The 19363-nt window shown below is 41.1% G+C and overlaps 1 protein-coding gene and 1 long non-coding RNA gene across 2 annotated transcripts in view; both read right to left on the bottom strand.

Annotated features, from left to right (window-relative positions):
• Positions 1–4145, bottom strand: part of NTF3 (neurotrophin 3) — a 46223-nt gene extending 42078 nt beyond the window's left edge. Inside the window, exon 1 of the mRNA XM_056481981.1 lies at positions 3617–4145. Coding sequence (XP_056337956.1) covers positions 3617–3634 — 18 coding nt within the window. The 5' untranslated portion in view covers positions 3635–4145. The remainder of the gene's footprint in view (positions 1–3616) is intronic.
• Positions 4146–8129: 3984 nt separating this feature from the next.
• On the bottom strand, positions 8130–13726 carry LOC130248309 (uncharacterized). Its single transcript, XR_008839627.1, has 3 exons — positions 13413–13726; positions 10726–10808; positions 8130–8517 (listed from the first exon to the last, which is right to left on the bottom strand). It is a non-coding gene; the product is annotated as an uncharacterized LOC130248309 (long non-coding RNA).
• Positions 13727–19363: the final 5637 nt, after the last annotated feature.

Genomic DNA, 19363 nt, shown 5'->3' with positions numbered 1-19363 from the left:
GGTGCTCACACAGAGCCAGCATCCCGTGTATCCATGGACTTACCCATGTACATCTCACCAAGGTCTGTATGGATTTACCTGTGCCCTTGCACTGAGCCTCCCTCACAGCAAAGGCAGATAACTACAGATGGCTTAAGCCATCATAAAATCTTTCTCACTCCTCATCACTCTTCCTTCCCCCATAAGCGGTTCTCCTTCTCCCAGGCCCCACACCCAGCTCTGCAATCCTCACCTGTACTTCCCTCATTTCCTTTGAGCTGTGTGCACAATCTCTCCTATCAGACACAACTTTTCCCTCCCTCCACCTTCCCTTGCACAGCCTGGCAGGTCCCTTCCTCGCTCCCACACTGCTGTGTGCCAGCCCACGCTGAGCTCCTCACCCCTTGGAACAGGAACTGTCATTCCCATCCACTTCCACCTCATGCCCCACAGCTCCCAACTCCATTGCCTCCCCACACCCTTCACACTTTAATTCTGACCTCAGCACAGCCATGTGGCTTATACAGCCCTCCAGGTAGTTTTCCTCCCATGCCTTCTCCTCCCACCCCTTTATATCTTTAGTCATTCCTCCACCAGCGCATTTGTTCCATTCCCTCTTGCTGTTTCACCCAGCCAGTACCTACCACAGAGATATAAACACATTGGTTACGTCTGATGCAACAGAAAATCTCTCCTTTTTGTTTGTGTATGCTCTCCTCCTCCCACAGCCTTCCCATTATTCCTTCCTTGCTGCTCCTCGCCCCAACTGTAACTTATTGCCTGTTCTGCTCCTGCTCTCCAGTAAAGAGGCATCCCCAGTTTTGCTGAGCAAACCACTGCACCTTTGCACCACTCCCTATTTGCCTGCTAAGAAACGCCCCCAAATTTCCCTTCACTCTCTGCTCTCTCACCCTGTACCTCCTCTAAGCTGCCTCTTTCCTAGGCATTACAGAAAACATAGCTCTCCATTTCATCCTCATTCATGCCTCCTACATTCCTTAATTTTTCCTCTTTCTCTTGCTTCTCAACACCTGCCATGGCTTTATATCCTCTCATCGCAGTTCATCCTGCCCCTGTGAGTTCCACTCTTGAATTTCCTCACACCACTTCCCCGTGGCTTTTTTCCCAGTTCTGTCTCTCCCTTGCAGGCAGGCAGCACACTTGCAGCCTCCTCTGAAATACCTGTAATCAGTTACCCCTTCACATACTTACAGGACCCTTTTCCCCTCACCACACCCTATCTCCATCCAGCTCTTTTTTCCCCTCTGTGTTCCTGTTCTCAGCAGATGTTTCCATCACCATGCAAGCCTTGCCTTTCATACTCTGATACCTTCCTGGTAAATACATCCCCCTATCTATTTCTTGACAGAATCAAAGGTGTCTCCTCCTGACGCCCCCCACGAGCATCATGTAGCTGATTATTTTCCATACCTTTCTCCAAATAGCCAATAGTTCACATTTTAACTCCTCCTCCGAACATCCTTTGTGCTTTCACCTTTCTGCCTCCGCTCCCACTCCATGCCCAACCTCCCCCTTGCAGACCCTACCATCCTTGTATGTCCCTTTCACATCCTCACCCAGCCTCCAGCCTGCACCTTTTCCCATCTCTCTCAAGTGTTACTTCCTCTTGTGAGCTCCTAAACTTTCTACCACCCACAGGGATCCTCTTTTTCCAGTGGATGTGCAGCAGTTTCTCTTTCAAGCTGACCACCTTTGCATGTCTCACCTGCCATTACTACCCCAGTGAACAACAATGAACATGTAGCACTTTATTTCTGCTGTATGGCACCCTCCCTCCAGTTTTCATCTACCTTTATATGCACCATTTCATTTTTTGTTCCCTGAAGAGAAAAAGAAAAGCACTCCAACCCACAGCAGAACAATACAAACAAAACCCCTTAAACCTACGTGTTTTGCATACCTCAACACGTAGCACCCTTCCACACAAAGCACTTTCCTCCTGCCTCTGCTGGTGCCTCCTCTTCTCCCCATGATTTGGCTCCACCACCTGCAATCATGCCTGGATTTTGTCCCCCCACCATGCTCACACACAGAGCCCCTGGTATTTACATGTGTATCTCACACCAGTCTTTTTACTACCAGCAGCTGGGACCATGCTGAACTCTTCCATTCTCTGCTGCTATTGTCTGGCAAGGCTTTTTTTTTTTTTTTTTATCCTTCTTTTTCTTTTTTATTACTATTAGATTTCTCTTTTCCTTGCATCCCATTTATAGGTGCTTCTTGTGCCACTTCTCCACTTGCAAGCTTGCACATATCAGGTATTTCTGCGCCTGAGAATGCCTCTCCTACTTGTCTGGATATTTTCCTGAAGGCATAATGCAAAGGCAAAAACTTTACATACCATTTGCACTCCTCATGCAACAAATCACACGAGCCTGAGAGCAAAGAGTGTTTTCTGAAAGGTTGTAGCTCACAACAATCCTCTGGACCATATAACACACACATCCCTGTCTATTTAAAAAAGGGGGAAGGGGAGAAACAACCCCCCTCACACACACACACACACACACACACACACACAGAGTCATCTCTAAATAACTGGTTTTGCAATATAGGAACCAGAGAATGTGCACATAGCAGCCCTATTCAATCCAAAATATCCATCTCTCCAAATACTGCATATTTATAGTTCAAGAGATAGGACCAGCAGAGCGCTTTCCCGTTTATTTTAATGAAGGATTAAGAACTGATCAGAAAACCATCTAAACCATTCAAGGACTTTTTCCCCTCTTGGCTAAGAGCAGTTTGGTGTCTCCATAAGGACTCGCCAGTAACTGACGCTTTAAGCTGCATTTCAGCTGTTTAAGATGAGAAACAGCTTTCTATTTTGCTCTCTAGATGTTCATCTCTGCTGATTAGTTGTGTGCTGCATTCCTAGAAGGCACTCACCAAACGCTGGGAGCTGCACCGTAAGACTAGTTTCCCTGCCATTCCAGCACAGAGCGAGTGGATCTTTTTCACCTAGGCACAGATGTGCAGGGAATCTTTTGATCTCCAGCTCTTCCCAGAGAATTTAGCGTTTGGGTTTGAGGAGAATGAGGATTGATTCAAAGGTCATGAACAGGGTTTCCAGTGTCTGGCATGCACACAAAAATATGAAAGCTCCAGTGAAGCCGGTTACCTGCGGCAGTGAGGTCTAGAAATTGGGAATTTTGGCTTTGCTTGTCATGGGCTCTAACTTTGCCGGAGGGCGAGCACGCTACGTGTGCTGAGGCTGCTTCTTGCGATCCACGGTCAAGATTTTCAACCCCTTTTGTTATATCTGAACTTGCTGGTTTCCCTCTCAAGACAAACCGAAAAGTCTCCTTCGCTTTTCCCTCTCAAGTCAGATTTCCTGTAGCACCTCGTATTTCTCCTCCGCCGCTTTCTTTCCAGGGACCCCAACAACAGCGTGAGGAGCAGGAGGAGAGGGGAACCTCAGCACTGAAGCAAACTATAGGGCAAGTAGGGCTGAGGGAAGGAGGAGGCACAATGGGAAAGGCAACATTTGGGACCCATCTACCGCTTACAAGACCCCCACCTCCTCCCCATTATACTTCTTTAAAGGACCCCTCTCCCCCCCCCTCCCCTCCCCGCCCTCTTAGGACCCTGTTAGAAAACGTCAAATTTCCCTTACCGTGGTAGGAGTAACCATGGCATCCGTGTGAATGTTTCCAGAAAAGTCGACATGAAGAGAAAGGTGGATGTAAATACGTTCATTCAAAGTCCCAAAGTTGGTCTGCTTGGGTTGTGCAGAGTTGCTCTATGGGAGAGGAGCCTTAAACTCTGAGTCCCGTGAACATAATCTGCTCGATTATAACAAACCAGCTCAGCCAGATGGCTCTGTGCTCCGTGGATTAACCCCTTTATTGCCACACTCTGCTTTCCCTACCTACCATTTATAACAACCTTGCCTGGCTGGGGAAATTCAGAGAATTTTTTTTGGAAATTACAAAACCGTCGTAAAGGTCATTTTCCCCCCTGCGTGCTCTAAAAAAAAAAAAAAACAAACCCTCCTATTTTCTTTATTTTTTTTTTAAATCCAATTGACGGTTTTATTCCTCTTCCTGGCAAAACCTCTTCATATTATTAAGAACAGTATTAGCACCAGGGAACATTTTAGAGAATTCTTTTGTTAAATCACCGCCGTCCCTTCCAGACTGCGATCCTCAGCAGACGAGTATTTTATTGCAGGAATGTCTGTGTGTTTGCACTCTAATGGTCCATCCACACCCCCCTTCCCGCCCCTCTGTCCCCCACGCTCCCTCTGTCTCCCACATGCACACACATGCACACACTTTGCTCACGCTGCCAGCATGTGCTGCTATTCCTACCCCTGCTCACAAGTCACTGTAGGACATGTCAAACAGGTGAAATAGAGACACAGAGCTCCAGTGCCATAAGACCCTGCTCTCTCTCTCTCTTTGACTTCTCTTTGAATTTTTTCCTTTTTTTCCAATTTGCAAACCTTTGACAAATTTATTTCTTCGGTCAGCATTTCTGTCTGGGAAGTCACCGGCCATGACACAAAAATAAGTGCTGGGAGAAACACCCACTGTTAAGAACAGACCTGAGGATGGGTTTGTGTACAGTTCCTCCTGTTTTGACTCGCAGATTCGTCCATTAAGGATGGCAAGTGCCAAAAACATGGAAAGTTCATCAGCAACCAGCAGCGACTGGTTCCCAAACTTTTTATTTAGAGAGATCGCTCACTGAGATGGCTGATAAATTTAGCTGCATGCCTCTAAGTCTCCCTCTAAATTTACATGCTTAAGTCATCTTTCTCTTCTGTTTGATTTGAGCATAATTGAGCGAGTCATAACCGTAAGAACGTGGTCATGTAAGATATGAGGTGACACTTTAAATCATAAGGGTCACCAGATTGTTTCCTTAAAGAATACTTTTACTAGCTCTATAAAATTTCTCTTTTCCTGTTAAACCATGGGTTTTTTTGCCTCTTTCCCCTCACTATGTAAAGATAATTAACCCCCTCTTGCTGTCAAAGCTTTGTACCATCTCCTTTAAGGCATTTTAATCTACCTGGAAAGTTGTCACAGTTTTATTGAAATATTTACCGCCATAGATTGAAATACAGATGGTGTCATTAGTTGCAGTTGTCCTTTCTCTGAGTTTTTTCAAGCATAAAATGGTCCCATTTAGGGGATTCTGCAATTTAAATGGTCCTGTTGGGGGGATTCCACAATTTGTATCTGTCTCGTAAGTTCTGCCTGAGTCGCTTGCTGCCCAGATGGAGAACAAAAGTCATTTTCTACCACTGCCTCTAAGAATTCTGTACTAAAACTTGCTGCTCTGCCAATCAAAATAATAAAAAAAACCAAACTAAATAATAAAAAAAACCTAAAATCAACCAACCAAACAAAATCGCCAAAGACCCCCAAAACAAAAACTAAAAAATAAAAAGATAAAACCAATAAACCTCCTCAAAGTTATATAACTTTAGTTCCAATGGTTTTTGTCTCACTCTGTTCCTGAATGCTATTTCTATCTTTTTAGATTTAAGCTTTTTTAGCTAAAATGAGAGAGCTTGAATTAAATCCTGAACTTTTAGATCTTGTAGACTTAGAGCTTTTTCAGCTAAGATGAGGGAACTTGAATTAAATCCCGTGTATCCCCCACCCAGCCCAGGCAGTGTAGTCAGATCTGAGAAATGCCTAAAATGTGACTCAGCTTTTAATCTCCTGAAGTAGACAAACAGTGCTAGGAATAGAAAACTTTCCTGTGGCTGGTGAAGGAAAGTTCCTCTGGAGGTAGGCAAAGGGTTAACCCTCTGAAGGCAGCCCTAGCCCGGGAACTTCACATTTGCAGCAGGAAAAAAAAAAAAAAAAAGAAAATAATGAAAAAGAAGAAGAAAAAAAAGCAGCAAAAGAAGTCTAGAAGCAAAAGCGCTGGGCAGAGTGGCTGCCTACCTCTGATGGGAGGCAAACCTGAGTGAGTGGAGGGGTTTTGCCCTGTGTCTGGGTCTGTGGGCAATCAGACGCCTTGTAATTTGAGATGTGACACCTTAATCTCGCCAAATATGTGTGCACTGCAAAAAGCATTGTAGACAGCCTGTTTTCACAGCCAGGGAAAATGGAGACGTGTTTGGTCCTTGCCTTTTCCAACCTTTCCCCTACAGATGTTTCTGTTGTTCTCAAGCTGCTTCTTTCTAGGTATTTCTACATCTTCAGCTCTTGTTCTGGGGGTGGGGTGGTTTTTTCCCTCGTGCTAACCCTTAGCATAGGTGGATTTCTTTTACACTTTAAGCAGGTTTCTGAATTTTTAATGAGAAGCAATCCAGCTCTCAAATGGTCACCTTATTTTGTCTGTCACCCTTGGATCCGAGGTTCTGACATGGCACACACATTCACAAAAAAAAAAAAACAAAAACGACTGAACAAGAAAAAAAAAAAAAAAAAAAAAAGAAGTAAAATACTACTTTGAACAAGTCCCTGTTCTCTCTTGAATCTTGAATCTGAAACATTGCTCAAAACATGCTGGAGAAAGTCATCTTTGAATTCTGGGGATTTTAATTGGGATAATTACAAGACATTGATCTGATTAATTAGGCACTTGACCAGACTTCAAAACATGTGATATTTTATATACTTTTATGTATATATGTATTTTTCTTTACATATTAATAGATACTGCTTTGATTTCGTTTGATGGTAAAAAATTGAATATTTATAGGGAAGATATGGCTGTGAGTATGCAAATGCACGAACATTTTATTGGGTTTAATGCATGCCTTGGGTCATTCTAAAAGCAGGCAGCACTTTCTATAATGGTTAGCTTTTGCAACAGCACCACTTTGTGGCTGAAATCCCACACAGATCCCAAAAAGGGGCTGTAGGGACACCACATGTGTCTGAGCAGTTCCCATGGTGGCTGGTCTAACATCCATTGACAAATGCACTTACCTGGGGTGGGAATATGTTGCAGCCATATGGTGCTCTCTTTTTAAGGTGGTGGGTTTGAAGTAAAGGCAAGGAAGAAGAAGTGGGAGCAGAAGATTACCTCTGAGTATTTTGGCCAACTGATACCTTCAGTACAGGAGGCTGTCCACCTTTCAAATTCCAAAATCACATTTGTTCAAATTTCCAGAATTTTATAAAGGGCCTGACATCTCTAGAACTCTTTTTTTTTTTTTTTTTTTAACTTAAAATGTGCTGCAAATGTTTTGTTGGAAGTAAAAAGGAATCCAACTGTGTTTTTATTTGGTGGAAATGGTGGTGGGAAATAGTAGAAATTATTTATTTAAATATTATTTAAATATTGTCTGAAGAATACCAATGGTACCATTTCAGAGCTGAAGGAATTTCTGAAACCCTCATTGGCATCCTCACTTGCACTCAGGCTAGGCAAGTGAGAAGGATTAGAAAGGATTTCCAGGCATGATTCACAAAGCACTTCAAACTTGGTTTTGTTACACATTTCTTGGAAAGTTGTCTTCTGCAGCTTTTCCTCTTTATTAGAAATAATTGTGACATCTCATAATAATTAATGTGGTAGGTCAAAGATGACACAGTGTAAAATGTGTACCCAGAGCTGCAGGCATGCCAGGAGGGAGGGTGGGAATAATTCAGGTAAAGAAGCAGGAATTCTGGTCACACCCTGAAAGCCATTATTCTTCAGAGCTTTTCCTAAAAGAAAGGCACTTTACAGAGCCAGCTTTTATGCAGCTCACCTTCAAACCAGTTTCCTTGGCAGAGAATTAGCAAAGTGAGATTAAATGCGATTATAATAATAGTATTAATTAAAATAACATCTAGATGCATTAAAATACACCTAGTAAGTACAACTGCAATCACTTTATTGCATGAAAGATTTTACACACACACACAGCATTGCAGTACTCAGAACAAAATTTTAATTGTTTAGCAAGTATCTTTCATTTCAAAGGAAATGTATTGATCTGTACTCCTACATCAAAATAAAGCTATATATTAAGTGATATACAAAAGGGGATTTACACTCTCCAATATGTAGCTGTGTTTTGGCAATTGAGTTATGGATGATTACAAATCTCTCCAATGTACTAATGTGTTACATCTCTTATCAGCTTAGCTCATATTTTGGATTTACGTAATATTTGTCTTTTTCTGATGGTATCCTTTTTTTTTTTTTTTTTTTTTCCAGAGATGGTCTTTATTGCAGGAATAATTCAGAAACAAGGTTAGTTGATAATAGGCAACATTTTGGGAAAGAAAAATATATTCCTTGTAATTATAAGCATACTTTGAACCCCTAGTCATTTTTTATAATCCCAAATTAGCTGAAGAGAACTTGCATGACTATCAGTAAGAAAAATGCTAAGGAAAAAAAAAATCAAATTAAAACCATATGAAGAAGTTTGGTTCCATTACTTATGCTAAGACTGGGAAAAGGTGCCTGCAGTTTTTAATGGTGGAGAAAGAGAAGATTTGGAGTCACAGTACCATTCTTTTGTGAGGAGACAAGGAGATACATAAAGTGCTTGGTAAGGTGTCAGCTGAGGTGCTGGGACTCAGTTCTGATCATGTTCAAGTCAGAGAAGACCTGGAAAATGACAGAAGCAATGACTAAATGTGTCATGTAGTTTAAAATATGCTGAAAAACCCCCAGAGAGTAAAGAAATCAGTCAGGACTCACAAACCTGTAACTGACCCTGGCCAGGGCAAGGGAAGGTCTAGGTGTTCTCTGTCCCCCTATCCCTCCCATGACTACATCACCACCACAGAAAGCAAATATGTCCAGGAACATCTTGTGCTCAGGACTCTGGCAGAGCTTTAGAAGAAAACTTCCCAGTGAAAGCCTTCAGAAAATTTCCACTACACATTCATATGACTTGGTTTGGGACACTAAATGTCTTTATCATGGGGAAATTTTCCCACAGGGAGATGAACCACACTACTGGTTTTCCCTCCTGCACTGGTGCTTCTGCCTCTTTCAGGTGCAGTAGAACTGTAATAGCTGGAGCAAGTTGAAAGAGGATGAAAGAACGGACAGCAAATAACTACTTTCCAAAATAAAGATAAAAATCAAGTCAAACAGTTTCAAATGGAAGGGGCTCAGAGCATTGCTGCTGTGGCCTCTGTTAGACCCAAGCAGGTTGGCCATCACTGAAATGAAAGGCTCAGTTCCACACCACACATCCAGGAAATGTGTCCTGACCTGTGTGTTTATTCCTACCCTCAGTGTCAAATGCAGGTGCTCTTCTCAATGGTCACTACCAGAATAAATTGAAAATAGAGCAAAGCAAAGCAAAGCAAAGCAAGGTTGAATAGTGAAAGACTCTGGAAAAAGCAGCTCATTCACTTGCAAACAGCAACAAAAGTTGGTGTAATGATGGGAAACAATATTTTGCATAAACTAATTTAGTTAATGTTATTTTTGTCTGCTGGAATAGAGAAGGTGTTGGTTCAAAGCAGAGCTGACAAGGTGCATTTAACAGCAGAAGTCAGCTTGTTGAAGCCAGTGGGACATTTCTCAGAGCTGGCTTGTACCTCTATAGTTAATATTTGTGTTTTGTGTCCTTACAAGGCAATTTTATTTGAATTAAAGCAACTTTTATTCAAACATTTTATCTGATGGATGCTGATGCCCATTTGGCTGAGCTTCTACATTTTAATTCCCTAAAACCTTAGTGTGAAATCACATCTGCTGGAGGAGGGGCAGGGCAGCAAACGTGGTATGGATCAACTTTCAGGCAGCCAAAAACTGAAAGTCCCATTTGAGCCAATGCAGATGTACAGGCAGGGAGCTTGAAATAACTCTGGGCAAAACTGTGCTCTCTGTCCATCCTGGCCTATCTTTCTTTATCTTTTTTTTTAATTATTTTGCCTTAAATAAGGCATTTCCCAAGCCTAGTACTTGCATGTAACTAAGTACTTTTTGAGGATCTATAGGTAAAACATTCAATGCACCTTTCTATTCTATAGTATTAAGTTTAAGCTCACTGTTTCTCTGTGAGCTAATAGATTTGGGCTGATTTGGGACTGTTTCAAATGCTGGTGTCCCCAGCAGCTTCCAGGCAGGCCTGGCAGCTGGACCATTCCAGCCCCATCCCCAGCAGGATTCTCCTTCCCTCCTGCAGGCCAGGGATGTGCTGATGCTCTGCATCCAGCAAAAGACATGGATCAAGGGATCAAGGATGCACAAGAGTCAAAACCACTCCTGGGGAGCTGTGTGAACAGGCAAGGGAGTCTACTGCATGCTCAGAGCCTTTTCTTAACCTCAATTCAAAGGAAGAGATCACCTTTTTCGTTCAGTGCCACGCATATCTTTTTTAAAACCAAGTAAACAGACAAATGTTTTTCACCCGCATTCCATTCTTCCCCAGTTTTATTTGGAAGAACAAATTCAGCCTGCTAGGAATCAAGTGGGAAAAGATAAAAAAAAAAAAAAAAGCAGAGGCATGGAGGCTTTTAAAATTATGATTTCTTTTTAGTCTGAAGACTTTTATGGCTTTTGACCCCATCTCTCACCATGGGAGTAGTGGGTAAAAAAAAAGAGGCTGGATGGAAAAATCCAGCACGTTCTTTTGATTGAATCACACTACTGACACTTGAGGCTGATTGTGCTTCAGGCTGCCCATGCCTGGAGCTAAGATTAGGCTAAGTTTTTTAGTTTATAAGGAGCTCTTTTCCCTCTGAGGAAGCTCATGCCAAATTCTGTTCTGCTACATGCTCGTGGCAAATCTCTCCCTTCCCGAATATCATCGGCGTTTAACCCACGCCTGCGGTTGTGCAAAAGGTTCCTACTCACATGCTTTGCTGTCTGTCTCATTCCAGCTCTGCAGCTGAGCCATTCCTTTATCAAGGACCAGAATAGCAGCTGAGGTTTCTGCCCTGCAAGGGTGGAAAACGAAGGAATCACGCCTGGAGCGGAGGACACAGAGAGTGTTTATTGCAGGAAGATGGGGATGGTCACACAATCATCCCTGACTGGCACAGCCCAATCCATGACTCATACAAGCTTGGTCACACAAGGAACAATAGGAAAATTTATGGGGCTTTAGGAGTGTTGTGAAGTTATGGCATGCATGTTCTCTCCAGTGCACATGCTGGGTTTGATTTTTATCTTCCCTTTAGCGGTTAATTTGACGCTTTTTCCCCTTGCTGAGAAGTTCCTGCTGGAGGCAATTCCCCAGTATGGCTTGTCTCAGTAGCCAGCAGTGTTTGTTAAACACAGCCTCTGTCCCTGAAAGCTCTGCCTTTGATATAAAGCAAGACATCATTATGCTGTAGAATTGCTTGAAATGTGTGTAAGGAGTTGTATCTAAAGATATTATGGACAGTTTTTGTGGCACTGTTTATAGTCTTAGGAAGCACCTTGGCTTTCCCTTAATTATCCTGGTCTCTGCCTAAATATTATGTAGTGAATAAGATGAAATTTTTATCATGAGAGTGAATAAAACTCATTTGCATGGATACACCTTCTGAAATTAGAGATTATTCTTGCATCAAGGCAGAGTCAGTGTTACAATCAGACCTCAGCTGATAGAGACAGATATTTTAGCCATCATTAACCCCAAATAAAGCAAAAACTCAGGCAATCCCTGATTTTTATGGAAATATGACTATACTGAGCTAGGCCCAGAATGTTAAACAAGTAATCACTCATTTAAATCTGTCCATACCAAACTCCACATCCTCAGGGATTAGCTCACTTTCTTCATTGTACCTTGATACCTCCTCTGTATCTTCCCCTAATTTTTGAAAATTTGCCTTTCTTTTGTGCATGACTTCTATTTTTTTAAATACCTAAAAAAAAAAATAGAATTGCACTGTATCTAACAAGGTGATAGATCTGAGGGTCTTACTGGACCAGTAAAGTGAGAAAATATCACAAAATCCTAAAGTTGCCCAGCTAGAACCTACAAATTTCCTAGCATGCAACACAGTTTTAAATCCTCCCCCCACACAGAGGCTTTTGTCCTGTGATGTGATACCTACAGCAAGTGGGAATTGTTTCACTTGGGAAAAACTGCCCATGCAGCATGCCTTGCTTTGCACTGAGAGAAATGCCACATGTCAGTTCTGCTGCAGTCTCAAGTTCTTTAAGGCAATTTCCATGCTCCACCGTGTTTTTCCCAGGGATGGGATCCTGAATCAGCTCAATAAAATGAAGAACATGCAAAATCTCTGTGTGATTATCCTTGGGCTGCTTGTTAAATGCAGTAGGTGTGTCCCTGCTCAGACAGAAATGGCTTGTGCTGGTAAAACACCCCACACAGACACGGCTGTGGAGCTTGGATAGCCAACAGTGCTTGTGGATGGTTGTGGGATGCTCTGAAAGGGCTCCTGAGCCCTGGAAGGGGCTGCTCAGGGAGGGGGTGGAGTTCCCATCCCTGGAGGTGTCCAAGAAAAGCTTGGATGTGGCACTCAGTGTTCTGGTTTAGATGCAGTGGTGTTTGGTCACAGGTTGGACTGGATGACCTTGGAGGTCTTTTCCAGCCTCAGTGATTCTATGACTGTGGTTCTTTCTGATCTCTCCCTTCAGCAGCTGTGCAGGCTGCTGCCACTGACCCCTTTTTACAGAAAATCTGCCTCCCTGTGCTCTGCACTGGTGGCTTTGTGTGTATAACACGAGGGCTGGGGTCCCAGCTAAAGGTTCAGCACATCACCTACCCTATTGTAACAACAGTTCTGGGCTTTGTGGGGAAAAAGTGGAGTAGTGTAGGAAGTGGGAAGCCAACAAGAAGACAAAAAAGGGATGGAAGAGCTGGTTGGAAAAGTAAATAGGACTGAAAAGAACAAGAATAGCTGCAGTCAGAGGAATTTAGAGAAACAAAGATAATGCTTCTTGCAATCTGAGGCTAGAAAATCGTGTCAACGAGAGGAAGGTGATAAGACATGACTTTACCTCTTCTACAGTGGCCTGAGGCACAATCACTTTTGCAATTATTTACCCTGCTGCCTACTCAGGCCAGTTGTTAAAAGCTATAATTCAAGAGTCATCCTACTCAAAAATGCACCCAGAGTCCAGCTCTGACATGAAATCATAGTCTCTTACCAGATTATCATTGGTGCTGATCCTGGATGTTTCCAAATCTCAAATGAGACGTTTGCATTGCCACTGTATATTGACCAAAAAACCTCAGAAACAAACAACAACAACAAAAACAAACAAAAAACCTCCCAAAAACCCAAACAAACCAAAAAACCCTACCCCCCAACAGTTTTGTTTCTGTGAAACAAGGGAGCAAACAAAAATATTTCAGTGATATTTCACGTGAGGAAAAGTTTCTACTACTGAAATTTCTGCTTAAAATGTTATTTTGGTTTTGCAAGTTTTGTACTCCAAAGGATTCAGTTTTTAAGGTCCACTTAAAACCTTAACAGCTATCACTTAGATTACCCTGGATCAGATACTAAAACAGAGTTCAGTCACTATTTTAAGCTAAAAGACCTGAAAACTTAAATGACAGCACCATGCTATAAAACACTTACCTTATATTTATTCATTTGTTGCAAAAATTTTTGTTAAACAGATTTCTAGCCAGTATGAAAATGTTAGCATCCTTTCAGGACTCTGTTCTGGCTTTGAGCAGTGGAAATGATGCAGGAAATCTGATCCTGAAAATTTTGTGATGACTTCTCCTGAAGGAGATCCACATGACTGGGCACTCCATAGCTCAGGTTCCAGCAAAAAGTCCACTTTGCAGCTTTGCAAACATGGATTAAGCACTGGAGCTCCTTCATTCTGGATGGATATGACTGAGACAGCACAGGCAGAAAACCTTGAGAGATCACAGTTTAGCAACTGAAAAGATGCAGAAATGGTCCTTTCTTGTTGTTTTGCTGAGAAGAGCCAATTTTTTTTTTCCTTTTTTTTTGCTACTCCCCTGTGCCTGCCAATGTCATACACAGGGCAGGCAAGACTAACATTTGGTATCAGAGGTTAGCAAAACAAGAGGGGAAAAGCACACTTCAGCTCCCAGGGAAGTGGATAAACACTCTGTTCCCTCGCTGGTGCTGTCTGCTCTGCTGGGAAATATCCTGGTTTTGCTCTGGATTAGTGGAGGAAAGACACAGAGCAAAAAGGCCTTTTTCTTCCTCTAGAATTATTATGAAGTCTTCTGGTTTTGTGAATTTGGAGGAGGTTTTACTGATCCTTTCACTTCTCTGTGAACAGCAGAGAGGGAAAATGATCCCTTTATCAAATTTTAGGCAGTCCAGAAACTGTCTTTGCGCCCCAAAGTTAAAACCCACTGAGAAAAAAATTCCTTTACACCCAGCTGAAAACCAAATCAATAAAACTGATGAACCCAGTGTAATCTCTTGCCCATATCTCCTCTTCATTACTAGAGTGATATAGAAGAGACTGCAGCATAAATTGGACTCTTGCCTTGAACTACTTGTCTGAATTTCAATGAAAAACACTACATTTCTTTTGAGGAAGGAAAAAAAGAGTTTTCTCCAAGCTTTTTGGTTGTTCACTGGAGGAAGAAAAAAAGAAAGAAAATACTTTTTTTTTTTAAAAAATCTAGATAAATAGTAATATATTAGTTATGTTAAAACATTAAATATATTTTAAGCAGAACTTTCTCTTCTGGGTCGGTTTCACATTAATCATTAATCTCTTTCTCCCTTTTATCTACAATATTCCTGGGAATTGTGGTTCAGATTATCTCACAATGCAAGCTTCCTATGCAGGCCAAACTCATTGCATTGATCATATTTAACCCCAAGATCAACAAAAATATTGGTGACAGACACCAGAGGGGTAAACTGTACCTCAGTTCAGTTCTCAACAGTCTTAGAAGCATAATAAATGCTGATTTTCTGCTTCTCATTATATGAATGAGAAATGGTCAGGAGTGTTCTGTCTCTTTGAACAAACATAAAGCAAATTTTACTAGTATCAAGTTCATAAAGTCAAACATTCTCTTAAAATAATACTTCTGATCAATTTCTCCATATAAATTTATTTGTATTCTATTTTGGCAGCAGTTCCAAAATTTTGGGAGTTTTACACTTAAAACGTTTTGCAATTTTTGAATAGTATTAATAAATTTACTATTCGAATCTTACTATTTGTCTTTTTTTTGTCCTCCTTTAAAATTGGATGTTTTCTTTTCCCTTAGCCTACAGATCTTTGCATTCCATTCCTTGAAGCTTTTGCCTTTATCTTTCTAGAGGTTTTTCCCCCCCCATCTAATTAAAACAAAATGACAAAACCTCAAGAGTGCTGGAGGCATTAGAAGATGTTTTAGAAAGGTGCTAAGCTGTGTTAGATCAACAGCAGCTGTTTCTTTTGCTTCAGTGCAGCTACAAGAATTTATAGCATTAAAAATTACACATTTTTGCTTGTATTCCCTGAATAAAAAACTGGCTAAGCTTTTCCCTCCCTAAATGCAGTGGCAAAATTTTACAAAGAAATTATTTCTTTGTGGGAATTGAATAAGCTGAGGATTCAATTAAAAGTGTATTGATTTATTGTAGGTGAGGATCTTTGCTTTTCCAGAGTTCTGTCTCTGAACTCCTTTTCCTTGGTACTCCCATGATTTTTGTCTTCTTTTAGTGCTGATCAGGAGAACTGAAAAAATTACCTGGAGACTTTTTTTTTTCTATTTCTATCACACCTTCCAGTGGTGAAGAACTAGCAGTTGTTTGGCCCTCAACAAGTATTTATGTCTTTTAAAACATTGATTGTTATAGAGCACTCATAGGCAGCTTATACATGTATACATCTCACTTGGTATTAAAGCAAATATATACATAGATATGTGTATATAGCATATATATAGGGTTGTTAAAGGTAACTGTGCTTAAATCTAACAATTTCTTATGTCTATAATATTTATATTCTTCATTCTTCCCTCCACATTGCCCATGCCTCAAGTTCACTGATCAGTGTTGGTAAGGAAATGCGAACATTCCAATTTCAAAAGCAAAGACACAGTTAAACAACCTGCAGCACATTATTCCACGGGAAGGCTGAATTAGAAGCTGAGAGGGGTTGGGAAGTGCCCTGGGATGGATAAAGGAAGGAGATAACACCGAGAGATTGGTGCCAAAGCTCTCAAAAAACACTCCTGGCGGATTCCTGCGGCACCTCCGAGTTTCACCCAGCACGGGAGACGAGCGTGATGCGAGTGAATGAAAGAGGAACACAACACCCCTGGCTGGCTGGGAGCTGGCAGGAGGCCCATCCATTGACTGCAGCCTGGGCTGCTCTGTGAGCAGGTTTGACTCTCAGCCTCGCTGTTGTTGTTGGCACAGGACGGAGCGGGAGCCGGAGAGCGCAATGTGTAATCCCCGCTCCGGCTTCCCAGCCCCGGATCAGTTTCCATAAACAAACCACAGGCCAGTCCTCCGTGGGGGTCACTTCACTCAGCTGCTGCTCTGGCCTTGGAAAGGTCCCTTGCCCCATTGAACCAGGGGTTTGCAGTAGTGAAATCACAACCAAACACTTTAGATTTAACAGATGGGCTCAGCATCCTGCAGGATCAGCTCCCTCAGTAGCCAAAGTCAATCAAAGATCAAAACCCAGGTTACTTCCAATCAAAGGTCAAAACCCAGGTTACTTCCAAAGGAGTTTCTAACTCAGCATCCTGCAGGATCAGCTCCCTCAGTAGCCAAAGTCAATCAAAAATCAAAATCCCAGGTCACTTCCAAAAGGGTTTCTGGATTTTCACCAGCATGGCCAAGAGGGGAGCTCGACACTTTTTGGAGAGATTCTTCAAGATGAATATGAGTGCCTAAGGTTATAGACAGTGTAGGAGTAAACAAACTGAGAGAAATGGGCTCAGAGATTCTCTGTGGAAGCTCCAAGCAACTTGGTCCTCTCACTTGCCAAAAAAAAGGTCAAGACAGTCCCAGCCCCTCACTTGAGTGGCCATAACCCTGAGACTGTGCCATTCTGACACCAGAACAAGAAGGACACAAGGACAAGAAGAAATGCCTCAAGCTGCACTGGAGGAGGTCCAGGTTGGACACCAGGGGGAATTTCTTCCTGGGAGGGGTTGATAAACATTGGAAGGAAGGTGGTGGAGTCCTTATCCCTGGATGTGTCCAAGGAATGCCTGGATGTGTCCCTCAGAGCCGTCCACTGGTTGGCACAGTGGGGATCAGTGACAGGTTGGGCTCAAAGACCTTGGAATTCTTTTCCATTCTCACTGATGCAGTAATTCTGTGTTTGAGGGTGAGTCCCCAGCAGTTTTTTCCCCCACAGGAAAAAGGAGAAGCCAAGTTATCCTACAGGGAAGGCAAAGACTCCTAACAAACAGTACAGGCTTTTTTAAGTTTGATTCCTTGATCATAAATTATGCCCAAGGAAAATTTGACAAAAGGCACTCCAAGGTCATTCATGGTCAACCTGATGTGAAGGTGTGGATATCCATATTTTGATCTGTGTTCTGTTATTCTGCCTGCCTTCTCCCAGCAATAAAGTCAATCCTTAATATCTTTCTTTTCCTAAAAAAACAGCAAATAAGCAATATTTTTGCTGTAAATACATTAAATATGAATAATAAATAAATAATATGAATTAATAAACTTATTATCATTAAATTGACATATTTGTAAATATAAAGGGATTAATAGTGCATTTATATTATATTTATCTTAAATAAACACATTTCTTATGTAAAAATATGCTTAAATATCATTTATTGCATTCTTTATAATGCATTCTTTCTTTTATACGTATACATATATATATATTCTTTCTCAGCCTACTCTGTCATCTTTCTGTGTGGTTAACAAGTGCAGAAACCTATTTGCTTTGATTTACTCTATATCCACAGTCCCTAACACTAGATCCTAACTCAGTCTCAAACACTCTGTTTAAATTCTTAACACTATCCTGATTTACAGCAGCAGAGCATCTCCCTTACTATATCCCTTAATTAAAAAAACTCTAAAAAACCCCCAATAAAACCAAACAAACCAAACCAAAAAAATATCCGATTCCCCCAAAACAACACCTCAATAACACCCCCCAAATAAAATCAAAATTAAAAAAAAACATGGAGAAAAGTTGAAATTTCCGTGTTAATTGTAAAGAAAAAATGATGGACCGAATAATACAAGAAAAATAGAAATATTCAAAGCAAGTTGTCTGGATTCTGCATATCCAGGAGAGCTCAAAGATACTTAACCCTTTATCTCTCCAAATGTTTTTAAATCAAAGCAAAAAACCCAAACCCAAAGAGTGAGACATATCAAATATGGTTGGGAATGAAGCTAAAATGATGACCAAGTATGGGGTAAAATACCACAATGTCACCGTGGTGGGTCTCACCTTTCAGACCTCAGAACATGGGAAAAAGGGTAATTAAACTTATTTTTTTTCAAAATTAGGGTTCTTAGTCTTGTTTTCCTAGAAGACTTCTACCTCTGATAGTTTCACACCAGTGTGAGGTTCCTGTTGCTATTAAGTTGTGATATCCTGTATTTTTTCTGTCCAAATCTGTGATGTCCTGTCTCAGTCTGTCTCAAAAAGATCTAGATAATAAAAAAGTTATTAAGATTTTCTTTTCTTCTGTAGTTACTGACCTTGTCAAAGGAGAGTGTTAAAAATCCTTCTCCTTAAATTGTAAACTGAGTTAAATGCCTGTTTTTACAAGCCTATATTTTCTATCAATTGTTTTTTAATTCTTTAGATTGGCTTGGTTTTTTTCCCACTCCTGAACTTTAGAAAGTTATGTAAATTAATTGTGAATTAAGACATTCTTAAGTTCATCTTCCTGCTATTACAGACACCTGGCTTGTCAGGGAAACTGAAACCAGGTAAATCAGCAGAGGCAATAATGACAATGGAAGGACAATTCCCATTCCCCTTTTAACAGAAAAAATTTTCAAATCTCCTTGTACTATGCTTGTAGAGAAGGTTTCTTTTGTGTCTTCTTTCATTTTACACTCAAACACAGACAAACAAACCCTTAGTTCCAACATTTTGAGAAAAAATGGAAAATATTTGAGACCCAAAGAAGTCAAGTTGGAGATTAATATCTTGGTGTTTATAAAAACTCATACAAAGCAGATTAAATTTCTTAATGTCCTACTCAGGAATCATCAATATTTGTGAGCTTGGCCTCATAAAAATTTAGACTTAATTTGAAAATATATCTGATTATATTCCTCTAAGGGCCTCAGTTTCCATCAGTCTTAAAATGGACTGTACTTTTATTTCCATTAAGCTACAAGTGCATGATGATTAACTGGATTTCTAAATGTGTTGCTGGGGATGTTGTTGAGGACAGAGATATCCTGACTCAGAAATATGAAATATGAAATATTTCTGAAATATGTTTTACCCAGACAAAACTTCTGTTTTCCATCCTTTGGGCTCAAATTCGGTCTTTTTTGATTTTTTGGTCACCTCTGCAGGGCTGGGTCCTTGGAAACCCACAAATTCTAAGCTGCAGCGACAAGCACATTGAGCAGCATCCAGG

Source organism: Oenanthe melanoleuca, chromosome 1A (genome assembly GCF_029582105.1).
Source record: "Oenanthe melanoleuca isolate GR-GAL-2019-014 chromosome 1A, OMel1.0, whole genome shotgun sequence".
Lineage (NCBI taxonomy): Eukaryota > Metazoa > Chordata > Aves > Passeriformes > Muscicapidae > Oenanthe > Oenanthe melanoleuca.
The sequence above is the reverse complement of the archived record's forward strand: the minus strand, read 5'-3'. Positions and strand labels throughout refer to the sequence as shown.